The sequence below is a fragment of the Perca flavescens genome, chromosome 12, assembly GCF_004354835.1.
Source record: "Perca flavescens isolate YP-PL-M2 chromosome 12, PFLA_1.0, whole genome shotgun sequence".
Classification (NCBI taxonomy): Eukaryota; Metazoa; Chordata; class Actinopteri; order Perciformes; family Percidae; genus Perca; species Perca flavescens.
Window position 1 is genome coordinate 29,757,584 of NC_041342.1, and position 22,386 is coordinate 29,779,969.

The 22,386-nt window shown below is 40.5% G+C and overlaps 2 protein-coding genes across 2 annotated transcripts in view; one reads left to right on the forward strand and one right to left on the reverse strand.

Annotated features, from left to right (window-relative positions):
- The first annotated feature begins 4,947 nt into the window (after positions 1 to 4,947).
- On the forward strand, positions 4,948 to 7,071 carry LOC114565620 (E3 ubiquitin-protein ligase TRIM39-like). Its single transcript, XM_028593790.1, has 2 exons — positions 4,948 to 5,051; positions 5,283 to 7,071. Exon 2 carries the CDS (start codon positions 5,292 to 5,294, stop codon positions 6,930 to 6,932), a length of 1,641 nt encoding a protein of 546 aa, XP_028449591.1. The 5' UTR covers positions 4,948 to 5,051; positions 5,283 to 5,291; the 3' UTR covers positions 6,933 to 7,071.
- Positions 7,072 to 14,242: 7,171 nt separating this feature from the next.
- LOC114566015 (cadherin-18) overlaps positions 14,243 to 22,386 on the reverse strand; it is a 94,658-nt gene continuing 86,514 nt past the window's right edge. The window contains exons 10-12 of the mRNA XM_028594356.1: positions 19,165 to 19,279; positions 16,860 to 17,129; positions 14,243 to 15,856 (exon numbers count right to left, since the gene is read on the reverse strand). Coding sequence (XP_028450157.1) covers positions 15,195 to 15,856; positions 16,860 to 17,129; positions 19,165 to 19,279 — 1,047 coding nt within the window. The 3' untranslated portion in view covers positions 14,243 to 15,194. The remainder of the gene's footprint in view (positions 15,857 to 16,859; positions 17,130 to 19,164; positions 19,280 to 22,386) is intronic.

The following is a 22,386-nucleotide window of genomic DNA, read 5'->3' on the forward strand; positions in this document are numbered from 1 at the left end:
TAGTGGTGTAGAAATAGAGATTTATTTTTACTTTTGCGTGCCCCCGACATCTAGCGTTATAAGCTTATTAGCGGTTTTGGCTAAAACTGGTCACATTTGATTAGTATGAAAACATATCCCAGAGAACGGTCGACTCGGTACCCATGTGTTATTAACCCCTAGGTTCATTTTGTGCCGGAATTGCCCTGTAAGTTGGTAGTTCATACAAAAAGGTTGGAGCCTAACACGATTGATTTCCGTGTGATACGTGATCCTGCGATTCTCACGAAGCTGCCATGTAAGGTAAGTGACATCTACCCACCCACTGAAAAGTATCAGTACAAGCCTTGCAAATTTATGCATGAATGTGTGTGAAGCCCCACTGTGAATACAGTTTATAAAACTGTGCCCTCTGTGTTGTAAAGCTTCAAAACAGATTACAAAACCAAGGGCACAGTTTACTGATTTAGGCATGGCTCTTTTGTTTTTCTCAGCTCCAACTCAAAAAAACTTTTTTTTTAAAAGTACCTTCATAAAGAAACAAAAACGAAAAAAAATCCATTAATGTCATAAACAACTGTGGTCGAAACATTATATTTTTACGATGGCTTCAGCTGCCCAAACATTTTATGGAGAACCACATTACCTGCCTCTAATAGCTAAAGGCGGGGCTGTCCATGACACCATGTGCACCAAGTTTCTATAAAATAAGAAACATTCATTCATTAAATTACAACCCAAAGCTATAATTGAAAATCACATTAAACCTGATTTGAATACCAAAATAAATACAAAGTTAAACTTTTCCTTTTAACAGCTTTATTGTGTAACTTTTTATATTAATGAACGTTGGTTAAATTCAAGCCATTGCTTGTTGATACAAAGCTAATTAAGACTACCAGCTCCACACAACTCTCTCTGGATTTCTCAGTATGGCTACGGTCAGAAGATTGTGTCGTCCGATGACTTTCGCATGCAGGAAATCAAGTGAAAATCCTCCGTGTCATCCTTGGTTACAAGCAATAGTGTGGAGGAGGGGTGGGGGCGCGATCACGGAAGGCTTGTATAATGTGGACGCGCCGACAGTTCTGTTGTCATTACTTAGAATTCCTCATGGGGGCGACAGAAACTACGCAATATAGCTTTAAGATATATGATGAAGCATTTCATCTCAAAGACATGGACAATGGAGGCTATTCACACACATACACTTAATGGAAATGTCTACCTTACAGACAGGTATGATGGAGGCTTCTTACACACAGACTCCAGTGACTGCCTCTGCCCAACATGCTTCACCTGCCAGAGATGTATGAGTTTGACTAGCTGAACTCTCCAACAACAGTGTTCACAGTGGTCAACTCCCCTGCTGCACTGACTGAAACCCAAACAACGGAGTCCAACCACTTGGCCTTGTCCGGAGTACTCGATTTTGGTGGTGGAGCTTCTTGATCCCCATATTTTCTCACAACAGCTTCAGCAGCTCTCCTCTCTAAACACAAAAAACCTTCACTTTACTACATTTCAATCAAGGTCAGCTTCGTAAGTCTCAAGTTTGAAGATATTCATTGCACAATGTGTCCTAAGTGATTGGTTCTGTCAATTACTATGTTAAAGGGATATTTATGAAATGGGGTTGTATGAGATAATCATGCCTAGGCAGTGTATTACCTCTCTCAACTTGTAGAAGCAGAGATACACTGCTGAGGACTGGGACAGCAACACAGCAACAAAATGTTTTATTTTTTAACGTACTTAAAAGAAGTCCCATCTCAAAAAAATACATCAGTGCAATACAATATATTTGTAATATTTTCCGCTTCACCTGCTTCTTTTTGCTCTAACCAGAGTAATACAGTATGCAGCAGGAAGAGATATGCTTTTGAATATTTAGGACTTAGTGGGCTAACATTTTTGGTGTGTTGGTGTCCCTGTCCTCAGCAGTATACAGTACATCTCTGCCTCTACAAACTGGGAAAGTGCTGACTGCTGTCTACTGTTGGGATGTGTGCATCCCATCCCACGGGATGCTTGTTACTAACCTGGCTCTGAGGAGTTTACTCCCCGGAGTCCTTGTGCTTAGATTTTTTCTCACGCAGCATATTACCTTGGAGTACGTTGGCACCAAGATCTTGGTTGCAGCTATCGCCGTGGTCCTGCTGCACTCCCTACCAGGCTCTGCGGTGCCCTGCAGTGTCCTGCTGCGTCCTGCTGAACCCTGCTGCTTCCTGCTACGTCCATCCATGCTCTTCTGTGCCACGCTACATCCTGTAACGCCCTGCAGCGCCCTGATATGACATGAACTACTACAACTATCATTTGAAGTCACTATTCCATTATCTTTAAAGTGACTATTATTGCCACTGTTCATCACACCCCCAACCGGCACCGTCAGACACCGCCTACCAAGAGCCTGGGTCTGTCCGAGGTTTCTTCCCAAGAGGGAGTTTTTCCTCGCCACTGTTGTCACTGCTTGCTCTTGGGGGAATTATAAGAATTGTTGGGGCTTTGTAAATGATATAGTGTGGTCTAGACCTACTCTAACTAAAGTGTCTCGAGATAACTCTTGTTATGATTTGATACTCTAAATAAAATTGAATTGAATCAATATTGAAGTGTAGTGTTTTAACACAATAAAGCCAGAAGTGTTTCACAAAGAATACAACTTTTTTTAATGCCTAAGACTTTATCCTCAAACGGAACTAAGTTTGAAGTAAATGTACCAGAGCTCCAGCGCTCTGTATGTCCTTGTCTCTGTTGGTAAGATACAGTTACACAAACTGAGGGGTAAATGAAATAAGGGAGCCATCTAGTGTTGACATGTAGCATGCATTTGTGTCTAAGTATTGTAGTATTGTGGTCCTCACTTTGAATGCACATTTACTCGGTCCACACCTTGCTGCCGTTACAGGAGTGTGTTTGTTGTGTGTGGGTGTTTTTGTTTAAGTGTGTAAAACTACTCCATTAAAGTTAGAGACTGACGCCAGAAGAGCAGAGTCTTGGTGGACAGAGTACATGTAATAACGTTGCTTGCAAAACAATGCCTGGAAAATGTATTAAATGAGCAGGTTTGACCATGCAGATGGGAGAAATATTGACCAGTTCAGAACACATGACAGTCTTGTATTTACTTTCTTGCTGCCACCCAGACACATTTGACAAATCATGTGGTTTGTAGCGATGCTACATGTGATGCTATGTCACAGGATAGAGGGTGATAGGGGTACTACTACTATATGTAATGCAGCACTAATGAGTAAAAGGGAAAACAGGTGAGATAGTAGGCAGGGAAGGCCAGGCAGGGCTACTGACGAAAGTGGGAACAGGTGTGTAGATGAGTGAGGATGTCAGTGACTAGAACTGGTAAGAAAGTCTGAGGCTGGGGTTACTCCGGTCTTTTTAATGTAACTTAAGATGCATTACTCATAGTCTCATGACACTTTGTACCAGAACGTTTTAAATCATTAGCTTGGAGTGATATTGGCTACTTAAATAAAATCAGAAGTTTGTGCAATCTCTGTCTTTATTTGCCCCTATTATTTGGATGAAGGATTAAGTTAAGTGGATCGAAACATTTAAATATCAATAATAACACAGATTTAATTTGCAGCATGCCACTTACTGCACCCTATCCCATGATTTTGCAGGTTTTGACATTTAGGATTTTCTGTCTCTTGTGGTCATGACATTAATGTCAATCAATTAACTTGTGTATCTTAACTCTTTACTTTTTTCTACCTGGCCTTTCAGGTATTTGCCATTAATAACCCATAAAGAGACTCTTACGTTTTTCTTTCACTTACAGTATCAGCACACAAAGGACATTTACAGTCTCTTTCACATACGTGGATTTCACAAGGTAAACGTTGACATTCAAAAGGACACTTTTTCCTCATATGAATTGGTTGTATCAACATATTTAACTACTCCATTGTTACATCATAGTTCAAGTCATACAGTTAATTATTCTTAAAATTTTATAATTTTATAACTTGGTTGAGGGCTGGATCACCAACTGGGCCAAGTGGCCCCCAACAAATGTGTTTTACTAAAATGTTTGATGCTATTATGTGATTCTGTCGATTGTATGAAAAATCAAATGAAGCATGCATTTGCTGTTTTGCAAACTGAAACACGGTTTGGTGTATGTTTCTCCTATTGCCTAGTCTGGATCAAGTACATGGATAAAGCCGGATGTCAGGCTTTGCCCCTCTCCTTTTGCTCTGTGTTACCGTTCTTAAAATCCCTTCACTTGTTGGAAAGACTTTGGGTCGAACAACAAGGCAGGGCTGCTTGCTTCTTTCGGGGAATGATTTTAAAGATTTACAAAAAAATGTTTATGGCATTTACTATCTAACTGGAACGTTTTGGGACAGATTGTAAGGATTGCTATGGATAAAGTACACATGGTATTAAGAGCAAATTACATTTAACCATGTATCCAGCTAATTTAAATAGCTCACGTTACTGTATTGTGTGAACAGTTAACTTAACTTGATATTGTATGTGGTGTTTTCTTTTGCGGCGTGCACAGTTTCCACCAAAACAAGTTCCTTCCAGAGCCACCGTCGCTGTGATTGGTTTAAAGAAATGCATACAAAGCTTTTCTTTCTCCTGTCCCAGGAACCTTATTCCGTGGCACTGTGGAGATAGGTCTGGCAATGCAAGACTACTTATTGCTAAAAGTGTGCCTTTTGTTTTCCTTGGGAAATACAAACTGAAATTCTATAAATCCCTGCCCTGCAGTGTTAAGGCCCTTGTCATGTCAAGAACAGAGTTAATGTGCCAAACAGAACTAACACAAATGAGGAAGACATAACAAAACAGGTTGTTTGAATGCCATACTCACACTCAGAGTTCAGGGCAAGGAGGCGGAGCAGTACTGGAAAGAGTGGAGAGTTGCTTGATCACACCCTCTCTGAGTGGGTGTGATCAAGCAACTCATTTCCTTGTTTACGATTAAGTAGCTCAGAGCACTTGGTGATCTGAATGCGGCATGGGTCTCTGTGTTTGAGGATTTCATCAGGATCATCAGGCTTTTCTACTCTACACCATTTCTTTAACTTATACAGGTAAAGTCAATTGTATTAAATTATATTTATTTAGTGCCATAGCACACCCATGAACTGTACTGACACTAAAATATAGTATATACTGTTAAAACATTTACATGAAGTCTGCCATTAAAAATATACGTTTTTATCAAGTATACCAATACTCCGATTTATGTTTTTAAAGATTGTAAAATAATGGTGTAATGTGTAGTAGATGCGTAGTAATGTTACTTTCACTTTTGTTCTCAGTGTATCGCCATGTCAGGTACCAGCTGTCTGCTGTCTGAGGAGCAGTTTTTGTGCTGCATCTGTCTGGACGTTTTCACTCATCCAGTCACTATACCATGTGGACACAACTTCTGCAAAAACTGTATCACGCAGCACTGGACTATTAACAGTTTTCAGTGCCAGTGTCCCATGTGTAAAAAACAGTTTAAAACACGACCTGAGCTGTCTGTCAACACTTTCATAAATGAGATGGCTGCTGAGTTCAGACAATCAGCTGGAAAGAAAAGCACCGGGGAAGTTGCCAAACCAGGGGAAGTCGCCTGTGACTTCTGCACTGGAACCAAACTTAGGGCTGTGATGTCATGCTTAACGTGTCGCGCCTCCTACTGCAGTGCTCATCTAACTCCTCACATGACACCTGGCCCACTGAAAAGACATTCCCTGACTCATCCTGTGGAGAACATGGAGGCCAGGGTGTGTACGCAGCACGATAAAACACTGGAGCTGTTCTGTAAGACTGACCAGACGTGCGTATGCTCGGACTGCACTGTTTCAGAACACATGGCACACAATATTGCTTCTCTGAAAGATGAATATGAAGCAAAGAAGGCCGAGCTGGAGCAGGAAGAGGCTGAAATCCAGCAGATGATTCAGAACAGAAAGCTCAAGATCCTGAAAAACCAACGCTTAAAAATGCACAGCGAGAGAGATGCAGAGAGAGAGATCGCAGACGCCGTTCGTACCTTCACCGTTCTGATCCAGAAGGCAGAGAGAGACTTGAACAAGCTTATTGAGATGATTCAAGAGAGGGAGAAGACGGCAGAGGAACAGGCCGACGGCTATATCAAAGAACTGGAACAAGAAATCCATGCACTTATGAAGAGAATGGCTGAGGTGCAGCAGCTCTCGCGTACGCAAGACCATCTTCACTTCCTCCAGAGCTTCACATCCATGGACGCTGCTCTGTGCACCAAGAACTGGACAGAAGCCAACATCCGTCCACCGTCATACGAGGGGACTGTGTTGAACGCTGTGGCTGAGCTGGAGGAGACGATCAGCACAGAGAAGAACCACCTGCTTCACGGGGCCAGGCTGAAGAGGGTCCAGCATTACGCTGCGGATGTGGTTCTTGAACACCGCACAGCTAATCCCTGGCTCATCCTGTCCGATGACGGGAAACAAGTCATGTGCGGTGAGGTGATGAGGGACCTACCGGACAACCCAGAGAGATTTTCTCTTTACGCCAACGTGTTGGCACAGCAGAGCATCTCCTTTGGAAGATTTTACTACGAGGTTCAGGTTACAGGGAAGACTGACTGGACTCTGGGAGTGGTCAAAGTGTCAGTGGACAGGAAGGGAACAATCCCACTAAGCCCTTTGAGTGGCTACTGGGCTGTGGCTTTGAGGAACGGAAACGATTACCTCACTCTTTCTACCCCCGTTGTCAGCCTCAGTCTAAACTCGAGGCCTCAGAAGGTGGGGGTGTTTGTGAGCTACGAGGAGGGTCTGGTCTCCTTTTATGATGTGGATGCTGCAGTTCACCTCTACTCCTTCACCGACTGCTGCTTCACCGAGGCGATCTGTCCCTTCTTCAGTCCGGGTCTTCATCACGGTGGCACGAACTCCACCCCTCTGACGATTTCACCCGTTGACCCCACCGATTTGATCTGATCAGTCGTTTAGAAAAAAAAGGAAAGAGATTTCATGTGTCATCAAAGGATCAAACACAACCAAAATTCACAATCACTTTTCTAACCCTTGTGTTGTCTTCACCGTCATCCATGAACTTGTCATTCCGGGTCAAAGTTGAAAAATGAAAACATTTTTATCCTTCTTTTCCACGCTTTTTTTAAATTCATGGTCAATAAACGTAATAAAATGACATACCTATTTTTGTTAGTTTGAAAAAAAGCAGATATTATGAATTATTTTGACTAATAGAATAGTTAAGATCAGAGGATGTTGAGTGAATCACAGACTGGTTTATGTCAAAGTCAGGGATGTTGGGATGCTGTTTTGAAAGCATTTAAAAAGAAAAATTCAAAAGCCATGAAATTACATAAAACAACCAGAATTCAATGGAAGTAATCAATAATTTTACCTGCAAAGAACATGGATGCATGAATGTATATGTTATATGGGTTCCATACAACGTACTGTACATGCATGCATCCATGTTATTTTGGGGCAATTTGGTTGTAAGAAACCCATATTTCTGACAAAAAAACGGGTCATATGTGACCCGAGGACAACACAAGGCTTATAATTATTATGGTGAAGGTGTAAACAATACTCACTCATTCAGCAGGCTATGGGAGTCAGTTTTCGTTTGATATTCACTTTGAGTTGGTCTGTTATTGGGGGTGGAGAAGTCTATTTTTTTTTAGGATAGCAAAAAATTGCCCTTTTAAATGTTTCTTGGCTTGAATTTATATTTTATCCCATTTAACATGCTGTCTCTGCGTGACAACTTAGCAGGACCACTGTGTCAGTTTTGAGGAACAGGATAGATGTGGGTCTTAGTTTTTGGTGATTAAACGTCTCCGCAGAGAGTATCGTTTTTCTGTAGTCATCAGCATCTTCTCCTTATTCTGCAGAAATAACTACTGTTAAAGGTGCTCTAAGCGATGTCACACGTTTTTTAGGGCTACACATTTTTTTTTTCACATACAGCAAACATTTCCTCACTATCCGCTAGCTGCCTGTCCCCTGAACACACTGTAAAAAAACGCAGTCTCTGTAGACAGCCCAGGGTCCACAAACGCCACCAAAAACAAACTGCGCCAACCTGCACCGCCAAACATAACAAACAGTGTTCCAGCCAATAACCAACAAGAAGGATTTGGGGGTGGGGGTTGGGGGGTTAGTGCGCGGAAGGGAAGGGGAGGGGACGGGATGACAATACTTTGAACGTCAACAAGAAGTGACGTCACCAACACCTTTACCTTTAAGTTAAATTTGATCATACATTGTTACTAGGAATATCGGTACTTTACTGTTTTTACCAATGATTTACCTAAATATCTTCGGATATGGTACAGATACGGTTTACAGCAAAACAAAGCGAAAGCAGAAAATTCATGTTATGTACTTCTTTAAAAATAAAATAAATATCAGACTGACTGGCTGACGTGTAATATTTTTTGTTTTTAGAAATGTCTCATGATATATATATATATATATATATATATATATATATATATATATATATATATATATATATATATATATATATATATATATATATATAAAATTGGTGAAGTTTCACATACAATTTAAATTAAATAAAACATGTTGGTTGTTTACAGTTTGGAATGTTATGATGTTATCAGGTCATTAAAGGATAAATTAGTCAGCCAGGTGCCTTAACGTACAGCGGAACCATTTTGGACTAATGTAATCATTCTTACTGTTCATGCCAGCTGTTAGGGTATCCTTTTGTGATAGGCTGACAACATCCACAGTTCTTGTTCTGTACCAAAATGTTCATGGAGGCACAGCTGGATCCAGGAGAGTCTGGTCTGCTGCTGCTCTGGGCTTTAATACAAAACACAGAGCTTTGACAGAATAATGATGGAGGGTTTAAGCTGCTGATCTTTGACATGGCGAGCTATGAGAAAGTAATGTTATAAGAATAATTAGTAAGACTAGTTGTAATTTTGTAAAAAAAAGTCACAATATTGAAAAAAGTCATATTTCGAGAGTGAAGTGTAATCAAATATACATAAACATAATGTGATTATAATTATCCTGTTCATCAAATGTCCTTAGGAGGATGTTTACCTGCTGAACTCAGGTCAAGTTGCAGCCATTTTCTGGTTTCATCTGTAGTGGAAACATTGGAAGAAAAGGAGCTGCTCAGTCCTGTCTGTGTGCATTTGATGTGAAGACACCGTCACACCCTCATCAGCTCGGCATCAAGACCAGTCTAACATGTGGCAGAAGCCCTGTTTGCATCAGGATAACTACACAGCAGATGATACAGTTCTACTGTCAGTCAGTGGTGGAAGAAGTATTCAGTTCTTTTACTTAAGTAAAAGTACTAATAGCACACTGAATAAAAACTCTTTTAAGTAAAAGTCCTGCATTGAAAATGTTACTTAAGTAAAAGTATGTAAGTATCAACAGGAAAATGTACTTCAAGTATTACAAATGAAAGGAGCTCAATGCAGAAAAAATCCTCACATTTTAGAAACTGGAAACAATCAAAAACAGTTCAATTAACCAAGTGTTTAATCGGCTAATAATTTCAGCATGACGTGTTAGGCCTCTAATATACAGTATTGCTGGGTAGTTTAATTTATAATACAACCTGGAATTTTATAAACTGCTTGTGTTTTGTTTGCTAAAATCTCAATTTTCAAAGTAGTAACTAAAGCTGTCCAATTAAAGTAGTGGAGTAAAAAGTACAATATTTCTCTCTGAAATGTAGTAGAAGTAGAAAGTAGGAATGGAAAGAAAAGGCTCAAGTAAAGTACACGTACCTCAACATTTGTACTTAAGTACAGTACAAGTGTACTTAGTTACATTCCACCACTGCTGTCAGTCCACTACACTAATCATGATTCTCATGCAGGCAGACAGACAAACACACACACACACACACACACACACACACACACACACACACACACACACACACACACACACACACACACACACACACACACAAGATGTTCAAGAGATTTGTTGGAAGGATTACAAACACTGCCACAGTTTTCTTTTCCTCCCGTAGATCGATTTGGTTCTTCATGCTGAAGTAGACCTGAAACATGTTGACATGGTTCGTTATTCTTCATCACACGCGGGATCTTCCACCTGGCTGAGATATCTGAGGTGAGACAACGTGATCCTGTTTCTTAGTATTTGCTGCCATCTTGTGGCTGCAGACACCTACGGCTGCAGTAGAACAACATGGTGACATTTGCAATTCAACCAAAATGAAAAGCAGCTTTTGTTGCGGATGTGACTTTGCATCAGGGGATCAATCTATCCATTGATCTGAGAGGCCCTGCAATTTTGTTTTTTACGAGGCTATATGTCCCCACTACTGTAAAAAATCATCAATAATGTAGATAAAACGTTTTAAGACAGCCCTTATGCCATATCACTATATCCAGACTGAAGCCTTAATATTGCCTAGCCCTATAGTGGTAGGGCATCCACACCATCAGCCAATGGGTGAAGAAGCAGCCGGTAGTCAATGTCTGGTTGGTAAAGGAGAGCTAGGATAGGGCGCGCCAACCACAGCTTCAAATCTGGCCGCAGTGTGCCGGAGTGAAAGAGGGTGTTGGCTAGGGGTGGGGGAAGAAATCCTTCGATTCTTTTCCCTAGAATCTATATTTTTCATTCATTTTTTTTTAAACCAACGATTCACCTAAATATTTTCTGTTGATGTGGTACCGCCGACGGCGACTACAACAGAAAATGACAAAAATCCATGTTATGTTCTTTACAACTTCAGTAAATGTCAGACTAACTGACTGACGCGTGATGTGCAATCTTCTTTGAAAAACAATCAGTTTTGAGATATGCCTCATGGTATGTTGCCTCTAGAAGTGTATTATTCAAAAGATAATCACAATACTCGAACGATGAACGAAAATTGCAATACAAATCCAATCGGCACCCATGTATCGTGAAAGAAGAAAAGCATATACACCTCTGGTCCTGCACATAATGGAACTGAATTATTTGTAACTTACTAACAAGTGAGGATTGAGAAACGGTCAAATGAAGGGAATTGGGACGTACCCCAGGTTGTACAGAGAGAGACAGACTAAGTTGGACTTGCTTAGTAAAACAGGCCCAAGAAAACAGAAGTGAATTCATTGATGCACGAACTCTCTTATCAGACGCACACCCACATATACATATATCATTTCTAACGAAGGAAGTTATGGTAGCTCTGGTTTGGGCCTTTGTTCCTTTTTAAATGGTGAAAACCGAGCAAAATGAAACCCCAGCAGATGCTGGTTGAAAGTGTTGATGAGGATAATTAGTGGCTCCATTTACTGGGTCTGGCAGGGGAACACAGGCTTTTTGTAATCCCATCTGTAAGTGCGATGGTTAAAGCTGGTATTTACAGTTTACCCTGCGATGCCCTTTAAATGCTGTCTTCACTCAGAACCCCAATTACATTTGCGATGAATTATTCATATTTTTTAGCCCTGCTATTACACCAGCCACGCTGGGCCATCAGTTTGAGGTCACTGTTGTTTTTAAAGGCAGTAGGGACATCAATACACCTATTTACTTTTTGAAGATTTTTTTTCTGCCTCTATCTAAGGAAGTATAAACCAGCAAGCCTCTAAAAATAGGCAAGCGAGCATTCTCCGCTAAACGTGAGATAAAAGAAAATGCTGCATGAAGCCAAATCAATGAAGAGCTGATGCGGTCATTTTTCATGCTTTACATGCAGTAAACATATGTAAAAAAGGCTGAATATCGCTGTGTTAAATAGCTCAGCTAATTCAAAATAACAATCCGTAAGAAAACTGTGTTAATCATTGGAAATGCTTTACAAAAGACTTAGTGATTTATGTATGTCTCTTATTGGACCTCTAGCGATGAGATATGTAGGTTCACTGACAGGCAAACTGTCCTAGGCAGATTTTCAAATCCCTCAATGCAAAAGCTGCACTCCGTGGCTTTTGAAGCCAATAATTACAAGTAAAATACTCCTGTGGCCCTAATTAAAACCCTTTTTAGGCTCTTTGTGTGAGGTATTTCTTTCCCTGTTAATCCCGTTGGAGCACTGGAAAAGAAAGATAAATGGAAAAAAGCGAGTAGAAGAGTGTTTGTTTTGGTTGTGTTTTTGTAGAGACAGCGGAGGGATCAGAGAAAAGACATATTTCTCACAATACGTAAGGAGAATCCCCAAAAGACCATCTGCTGCATCAGACCTAACAATAGAAACTAGGTCAAAACTTTGGCACTGTTCAAGGATAGCACATATGGATCCAAAACCAATCAAAGCGCATGCTCAAACCATTTTCTGAAATCATTGATAATTTTATTCACCGATAAAAATATACACCAGGGAAAATAGGCTTCACTTCCTCCATCTTCCTGATTATTTCTCAGTAAACTTAGTCATTCATTTCCACTCTGAAAACATCTGAAAAGGTACAGTCCTTTAATTGATTTTAACCCATTGTAAATATGCATACTGAAATAATTTCCATAGATTCACAGAAGTCAGCCAGGTTAAGAAAGAGGAGGGAGGGGGGGTTCATGTCTGGTCTCGCAGTTGGCATTAAATGATCCAGATCAGGGGTCTTCAACGTATTTTAGGCCAAGGACCCCTTAACTGAAAGAGAGACGGAGCAGGGACCCCCCTACTACATATATTGTATAAATTCAGTTGCATATTAAACTGGGCCTACAATAACGTGTAGGGCAGCCTAAAACCTTTATACATACATGTTTTGCCTGGAATACAAAGCTATTAAAATAGCCTAATAATTGTTGCCATGCTTTTATAAATCATGTTTTTATGTTAAAACATAAATGTGGCATCTGGGGATGGATATCTAAGTGACTACCTTATAGGCCAGTAAGCCTATCATCAGTGGGGATTTATATTTGCTAATAAAATGTTAGATTCATGTTAAGACTTTTTAATTTTTGAAAAAACTTCAAAATTTGGCAATAATTTGAAGGCCCCCCCTGCATCAACTCTGAGGACCCCCTAGTGAAGATCCCTGATCTAGATTATAAACTTCGCTTGTCAGCTATGTTTCCATCCACTTGTCGATCGAATGATCGGAAGTTTGTTAAAAACAAAGTGTGTTTCAATCCATTTAAAGTGAGTAAATACCTATGCATAATGACATCACATGCTGTTTTGCGATCAAATTGGTATATGGAATTGATTTGAGACTTTTTAAGGTGTTTCCATTCATTTTCGCACTGAATCGCTCAACATTCAAGCAAACATCTGCGAACAAAGTTTTGCTAGCCAAAATGGATCGTGCCGTCTACCTACAAATGATTGGGTAACACTTTACTTGAAGGTATCGAGTTAGGGTTCATGTGTCATGTCATGACACATGAACCCTAACCCTAACCTAACCCTAAGTCATGACAAAAAAACAAATGACACTTACTAAACTAAGTGTTATGTCATGAACGTTTATGACTTGTTTATAATGTTTATGACACGTTCATGACAGAGTCATGTCACTCTTATTTAGGTACCTTCAAGTTAAGTGTAACCAATGATTCATATTCAGTTGTAATAGTGCTTATGTGCCAGGTGATAGCAACATATCAAGCTATAATAAGACAACGGCGCTATCAAAACATCGCTATGATGATGCAGATGCACGTAAAGGCCAGACAACGATTTTTTCTATCTAAAAAAGATGTTATATTTTGCTCGTAAATTCAATTAAAAAAAGTCCCCTCGTTTGTCCAGTCTTTGTGACACCCGCCATGTCTGGAAAGAAAGCGCAAATACGTGGCAGAAATAAATAAAACTTCTCCGTTTTATGGTCGGTTGCAACCATAAAATGACCTAAAACGTAATTGCAATTTATTATTTAGTCGGCAAATAACGTTTCCGCGTTTACAGACTAAGAGAAAATCCGATGTGATCAAACATACGAACTTTGTGTCGATATTCATGAAATTCAATCGAATTTACCGTTTCCATAAGGCATTGTTCATTCGATATTACTTAATTTGCATTAAAACGTGTGGATGGAAACATGGCTAGTGTTACCAATAGCCTTTTTTCCACTGCAGGGACTTATTAAATAAAACATAATGTTTGGCATGGGTTCTGCTTACTGTTCTGGCACCGTTCAGACAATCATGTCATCGTTGTCTCTTGAGGGTGTCGTTTGCTGTTCCCTTGACGCAAATTTGTGGTTTGTGATATTGTGCTATGTTAATAAAATTGCTAGAATTGTCAAGAGTGACAACAACAAACAAAGAATCCCCCCCCTCTCCCCAACTGGTCGCACCCACAGTCTGGTTCTGTTTGGAGAAATTGTTGGGTCTCTGTAAATTATAGTGTGGTCTAAACCTACTCTATATGGAAAGTGTACTGAGATAACTTCTGTTGAATCTATAAAATTGTATATCTGAAACGTCCAAGTTTCTAAAACACAGCGGAACGTGAAGGAACCTTGTACCAAAGCCTCAAATGAACCTAACTGATGTGCCCCCTCTTTATTACCTTTATCTTGAGACAGTTTTAAATTCGCTGGAGCCTTTCAATAGTATTTTGGAAGGTTTGTGAATAATGTAGTAAAATAGTCTAATGACGACTTTCCTGCTGGTGATATAAGATGAAGAAGAAAAGCTGCAAAAAGACCAACAAAGTTTTCAAGACAGTGGGTGAGAACTCTGTGGCTGATCTTTCTTTCTTTGTTTTTTTATGAATAAGAAATAAATACAACTCCCATATGTTCCCATATTTCAAGCCAATGGATGATTGGTGATATGACCCGTGAACAGTGGGTCATCATGTTCCAAGCCAATTTGGTATACAGCTCCGGGTTTTTAAAATGTTTTAGCAACCATGAAGATCAAGGCTAGAATCCTTTGGGCCAAGGAATAGCTGTACCTTTTCAACTAACATACATAACAAGCAGAGCAGAGGGAAAACCCCATTAGCTCACCTGTCATGTTAAAACTCTGGTCTTCTCAGTTTGCATTTTGTCCCACACTTCAGCAATGCACTTGTTTTTGCCAAAATCTCCCTTCAGCCTGTGTTCTTCTCTCATGTTACAAATAAATGGCTTTTCTTATCCTCTGATTTCACATGATATCACAGTTCCTATTTGCCAGCTTTTTGCGGCAGTCATTTGGCCTCCCCGCACCCATGTTTAAATGACACAAGTTAAAAAGCAATACGTTTCAGCAAATCTGGCCAAAGGTTTAAAAAAAAAAAAAAAAAAAAAAAACTTCTGATGGAAATCTTTAGGTGTCAGGGTTAGCTTGACCTGTAGCCAGTTGCACTGGTTCCAGTGTTTGCATCTCTGGCTCCCAGTCTTCCAAGAAGGCATAGTTTAGTTCGGGCACTGCCGCATTCAGGCCCAGAGAGCTGACTGAGCCGGCCAAGGACCCACGGCCTTCGTAGGCGTACGTTTGAAGCGAGTCATATGGTGGGCCCCGTGTGTCAGAGTCCGCTTGGGCCACCTTCTTTTGGATGATCTGCTGAATGATGTCCTGACCGTCTAGCAGAAGCGAAGGCGCCGACTGGCTGATGTCTCGCGGAACGCAGTCAATGACAAACCAGGTAGTTTCCAACTCCGGGCTGTATTTCCCGAAATCTAACTCCCGTTCTTTCCTCCTCCTCACCACCGTAATCCCCTCCTCGCCATCCTCAATCGTGTCCTCCTCGATCTCGTCCTCCTCTCCGTATGGGCTTGGTCCATGGCCGAGGTAGGTGTGGAACCTTCTGCGAGGCTCGGAGGCTTTGGGATTTCGAAGTGCGGCAATGTCAAAGGCCTCCGTGTCTTCCTCCCCGCCTCCCTCGTCGTCATAGGTTACCACGTTTTCTCTGATGTCTTCTTCGGAGAGAATCAACGACTCTTTGCTCGCTTTCTTGTTTCGCAGCTGGGTGAATAGCATCACTATGGCTGGAAGGACGTAAGAAAGAGAGGTAAAAGGGAAGAAAGAGACATACAGAGAGAATAAGAGAGAATACCAAGGACATCCAAAGTACTTTTTCAATGACATGAACAAAATGACTGGTGGAATGATTGCATATTGGATTCTTTTGAAAAACATATGGCTTTCTATATACCCACATTTCTATATACCCACATTTTATAATACCTAATATAACATACTTTATTCATGGCAACCTTTTTTAGAGATATTTCAAGACAATGTGTCACAGTCTACTCAGCGTTCTTTCTGTTTGGGAGCTAATAACTCAGCTTTAATGTTTAGGTATTAACTAAAACTAATGTAGTACTTATTGAAAAGACTGATTGGGAAATCTTCAACACAAGAATAGTTCCATTTAAAACACAAATAGAACAAATACATTTGTTTTTTATGATAACAAAAGTACAAAATCAGGTGCATCATGTACTGTGATGGAATCAGGTATGTCCAATGAGAGGAATACATTTTAACCTTTTTAAAACCACGATGAACACTGAAGAATTTCCAACTTTGGCAAAGGCAACACATAGACTGCACCAATTTTTACTGGGATTGACTTATTCCAAAAACTAAAACTTCTACACATAAATGAAACCCATTAAACCCCTCAAATGAGTAGAATTTTAACAAAAAAAAATGCATAGGCACATATAAAAGTAATCCCTCTCAATCATCCCTTATGACCCATTAGAAGAGTTTGTTAGTGTTCGGGATGTTTATGGGTGTGAGGCTTTGGCCAGTGGGTGAGTAGCCCCTAGCCAAAGTGCATAGGGTGGCACAGATTTAAACCTGGGTTGTCACATTTTCATGCAATAAGAATCATTTAAAAAATATATATATATATATTATTATATAAAGAAATTCTACACATAGGGTCTTTAATCAGTGGTACTTCCATTTCCAAGCATTTGATATCTTTATTGGAAATACAAGAAGATAAACAGACTTTCTTTTCACCCACATACTTACCTAATAATATGACAATACAAAGCAATATGGCTACAAAAGCCCCAGTGCTGAGACCAGCCGAAGACAGGAAAGCCTGGGCCTGACAGACATTGTTGCTGTTGCGCTCCCTGGCGTTCCTCTGACACACACACACCCTGAGGGAGAGTGTAGCGGTGCTGCTCAGAGGAGGCTCCCCGCCGTCAGCCACGACCAACACCAGGCTGAAGAATTCCGGGTCTCTGTCCTGGCTGAAGCCCTCACGCCGATGAGATATTATACTGGCAGTGTTGTCTGGGGGACAGTGAGGACAGGGTGGAGGAGGGCAAGGGAGAATGGTGTGGGAAGGAGGTAGGTGAGGGGGGAGGATGGTACGAGAAAAGGTGAAGGAGACAGCAAAACGGCACATTAAGCAAGTACAGTAAAACACGCTCTTTGAATAAGCTAACTCGGTCTATACAGGTAATATTCTTTATGATCGTGGATCCATCCACATGATAATGTAGAGACAACGGCGCAGGTTTCATTTTAACATTGGGAGGACAAACTAAGGGGTTCCTCCGGGTCCTCAGGAAACTTTGAACGTCATAGTTGACTTGACTATCATCGGCCCGAAATCCCTCACAAGGAACACCTATAACTTTGGTCTCCTTGTCTTCATCCCCACACATCCATAACCTCAGAGTCATCTTCGATAGCAACCTCACTTTTGAAAATCACATCCACCAAATAACCAGAACTGTCTCTTCCACCTCAAAAACATTGCCCGTCTCCGCCCATCACTCACCTTCTCTGCTGCCGAAACTTTGATTCACACCTTCGTCACTTTTAGAATCTACTACTGCAACAGCATCCTCTATGGTTCATCTGCAAAAGCCTTAAATAAACTCCAATACATCCAAAACTCTGCTGCCTGCCTCCATTAACCACACCCACAGCATTCCGTGATGGGAGAAAAATCAAAACCAATCACAATCATCTTGGGCGCTCCGATTGGACAGATAGTCTGAGCTAGCTGTCTGGATTTACCCTGCAGAGATCTGAGAAGCAGTTAACCATAGTCCTCATAAATCCACCAGAGTTTAGAATTCCAACACAAAGAAAGGGGAAGAAAACGGACATTGGCAAAAAGACATGCATCTGGTGGAATTTCCTGCGGCACTGGAGCAATCCCGGACGTGGAACGTTGAGGATATAGACTACCTGTTCCCATAGACAGTATACAAACTGGACAAACAGATCCTGTTGCTCTGGACGGAGACCAGTGAAGGATATTAGAAGCACTTTTCCGGTGAGTGTTACTGCGCAGCCTCCAACTGAGAGAGACAACGTAAATGTGACGTGAGCAACGTGTCTGAAAGTTGTAAGTCTTCTGGTAGCTGTGCCAAGAGAAATCTCAATCATTCCCAATCTTGCAAAGACAGAGAGCGTAGGTATATGTAATAATAAATTGAATTTATATAGCGCTTTTCATGGACTCAAAGTCGCTTTACAGGGCAGGATAGATTATAAAAACATAACAAAACAAGTAGAACAAAACAAAACTAAACAAAACAAGTAGAACAAAACAAGATTCAGATGAAAAAGGGAGGGGGGGCAGGGGGGCTATGGGTAGGCAGAGTTGAAGAGATGGGTCTTGAGGCGGGACTGGAAGATGGTGAGGGACTCAGATGAGATAACGTAATGAGATAACATAAGCACAGGCTAATTATTGCTAACTAAAATGCTAGTTAACATTACTAATTAAACTTAAACAGCTATTGTAAGTCGAAACTGCCTGCGAACTTCTCCTGTACTATACGGTAATTCCTCTACTATGCGACAGTAAGTCGCGTGGTTATGACACAATCATTAGCCTATTTTTACAAAAACGTCTGCTACAGAGCCATAACGTGAGGTACAAAATAATGGAGCCTTTTATACATTATCGTGTTTCTTTAGAAATAAACAATGGACAAATAGAGTCTTTAAACGCTTCAGATGTAAAGTTATTCGCTGTCAAAGTGACGTCAAAATGAATGGCAGTCAATGGAATGCTAACGGCGGGTGAGCGTTTGGTAGCATCAAAATGGCGCCATAGGAGGTTCGAGTTCTGAAGAGAGGTTTACCCCCTTGCCTGTTCCCCAACGCATCCAGTTTAAAGTCCTCCTCCTCCTCACCCACAAAGCCCTCCATAACCAGGCTCCCGAGCTCACAGACCTGCTCCACCACATTGATAGTTTTGTCTGTTTTTTAACGTGCTGGTTTTACTGTAAAGTGTCTTTGAGTGTTGTGTCTTTGAGAATGTATATTATGGACATGGACATTTGTGTGCTCACTAGAGTCTTACCTCCGTTGTCCTTCACAGTAAAATTTGGATTGGCTGGAAGCTCGGCAGGCACATAGAAGGAAAACCTTCCATTTGCAAAGTTGTCAAGATCTGCTGCTCGGACGGTCTGAATCACCTGATGGAGAAAAACAGAAGAGATGTGAAGGAATAAAAACAAAAACAAAGGGCAACCGAGAAGACCTGAAATGCAAATGGAGATAAGTGAGGGACACAAAAGCCAGCAAGATTATTAAGAAACAAAAAGGCTGAGAATAAAGTAGTTGTTTGAAATTCTCCAATGCACACAGTCTGAGTTGGCAAGAAACACCATCAGTAACCCTAATCAAATCCCTGATGTTCTCCTTTTTCTCATCCTCATATCCTTTAATCCCTTGCAAAACAGATCCTTGATCTACATGGATCTTACCAGGTTAAATATGGGTTAAATAAAAAAATAATAATGATATCCTTGCTCAAATGTTTGTTTCTGAACCGTCACATATTGTCATTATTGTGGAATAAAGTTTTTTTTTTTATGGGTGCTGACTTTTAAAGTGCAAACAGCTTATTAATCAGCTGTTGAGAGTTGATAGACTGGCCACCTCTGTAAAGTGTTTAATGGAACAGAAAAACATCTACATTTGCTGGGTTTTTTTGCCCAAAAATATGCAACTTTTTCCAATTGAGAACAAAGAAAAAGGACATTTGTATGGAATGGCCAAAAATAAAGACAGAAATGGTTTAGAACAGAGGCGACTCAACTCAGAGTAGTTTCCTGTATCTGTGTTGCGTTGGCTCCGCCACTGCCACGCCTTTTTAGGAGACTAGCGGCAGGTCCTGACTGTATTGATTCCAATGGGAGAAGTTAACGTGAAAACAGATTATGAGCGATTCTTTAGAAAATATTGGACACATTTTTTTTTACAAGCCACATATCTCCTGAACATTCTGACACTAAAATGGCACGACAGAAGGACACATCAGGAGAAAATTAACTTTGCTTGAGACCTGTTTCTGTCTCAGGAGCAAACTCTCGCCAGATCTGGCAACACAGATAAGCTAACGTCAGCTAACGTTTGTGAACGGCCTAACGCAACTAATCTCCGTGATGCTACTGTTTTTTGTTTTTAAGCTGCTTAAACTTATAATGTTAGCAAAAGAGAATATTTGTTAATTAAACAAATATATCTTTTTATCCATCCACACTTGAAATGCGCTCTCCTTAGTATAGAGGATCTTTGCTTTGGATCGACGGCTCTCCTACAAGAGGTTCTCCCGCTGTGTTTGGGGGAGTGTCAGTATTCGTAGCCTTGCTGTTATAGCGGATAAGTTAACCAACGGAAAGTTCCCAGATGGATATGCCGAGCAAAAATTCAGGTTACCTGAAATGTATGCCTATGCTTTTGAACATATTGATCCTCATCAGAAGATTTTAACGTAGGCGGGATGTCCTGGAAGTGCTAAGAATCTCATGGCCAGCGAACTACTGTGTGTAGCTGAGTGGAAAGCTCCAGAATAAGCCAGTACATGGACCCTGAGCTAAGATTGTTTGGTCAACTGCTATTTCAATGGTCAAGCTGAAGACATCATACATTTTTTAACAGTCCCATTTGGCCTTTCTTGTAAAAATCACATTGCCTTTCTCATAACTAATAGCCCATTGCTTTACAAGATTAAGATAGATCCCTCACAGTCTAATACCACCTTAACTCTCAGAGAACAGACATCCCGCGGCCGTTATTTACATGATCCTATTTAAATCGGTCTAAAATAAAAACCATAAAAGTTAGAGCATCCATTCTTTTTGCGGCCGAAAACTAAGGCTTCTGTCTTTCGTGTCATTACGTTGGGCGCTCATGATGCCGCTATCCCATTACGTGACGTCCGGTGCAAAACCGTGTGACACCATTCTATTGCAGACAAAACTATCCAAACGCCTTTAATCATAAAAATTAGCATATCTCAAAAACTAAAATGTGTACATAGTTCAAATAACTTATGGAGTGTTAAGAACAATTTTGTTCATGTTTCTACATGTATTACTCTCTTGGATCAACATGTTTTGTGTGTTTAGTTAGTAAAATTTGATGAAGACACGTCTTTAAATTTATAACAATTTCAATACTTAATTATTATGGTTTATTGAGTGACATAACCTTTTAGCTTAGGTTGTACTGATTCTTGGTATATGAAGCATTTGACGATACTCAATAAGACATAACAATAAGCCAAAAATACCAATTTAGGCACTGGCGGACCATTTCTATTGCAGAGTTCAAAGGGTTAAGGAATAACATATTAAGGAAGTACATGTTATGTCTCTCATGTCCTGGGCTGGGCAGAAACACCTTAAATGGTAATAAAGTTACAGCTACAGCCATAGGCGTAGATTTCAGGGGGTGGGGTGGGGTGCAGGGGATATGTCCCCTGCAATATTTCGAAAAGGTTGACTCCCCAAAAAGAGGTAAAAAATAACCATTCGGGAGGCTCAAAACACTAATTATTATTACTTAGGGCTGCTTCTTACGGTTGTGTTTCTCCAAAAGTTGAATCTGTCTCAACGTTATTACAGCATTGAAGAAAAATACAAAAAAAGGACATTTGAATCGCAAAATTTAGTCAATATTTGCTTTCCAACAATTTCAGACATAGGAAAGTGTTTGACACTCCTCCCCCCCCCGGTTATAATGTGTGTCCCCCAATGTTGGGACTAAACCTACGCCCTTGGCTACACAACTAAAGCTATAATATTAGCTAAACTCCTTGACAATGACTCTGTGCCATTCTGACAAGCTTTAGGTTTGGTGATAGTTGAGTGTGACTCCACATCATACTCCGACTTACAATTTATTTGAGTAACTTTTTGCAGTATCCACTTCATAAAGGATTGACTATAAAGTCCAGCTCTACTGTCTGACACGTTGTTGTATAAACACAATAATTCTCTATGAAATTCAAGTCTGCCGGCAATGTGGAACACCGCATGCAACATCACTACAATAGGTAGTGTCTTGCACTCCCATGAGAGCTGATGCCATATGGTCGACAGCTAGCACAGATGAGTCCATTTGTACTTGACTGAATAACTAAGATGAAGATATTTTCACATGCCCTATCATTTCTCACATTTTTTTCTCAGCATCCAGCCCTTCTTGTTTGCTGTGCAGGTGAAGACAAAGAGCAGTGTCTGTTGTACAATGAGGATGAGAGATGTGGTGACGCTTCACTTCTTAGAGGACAGCT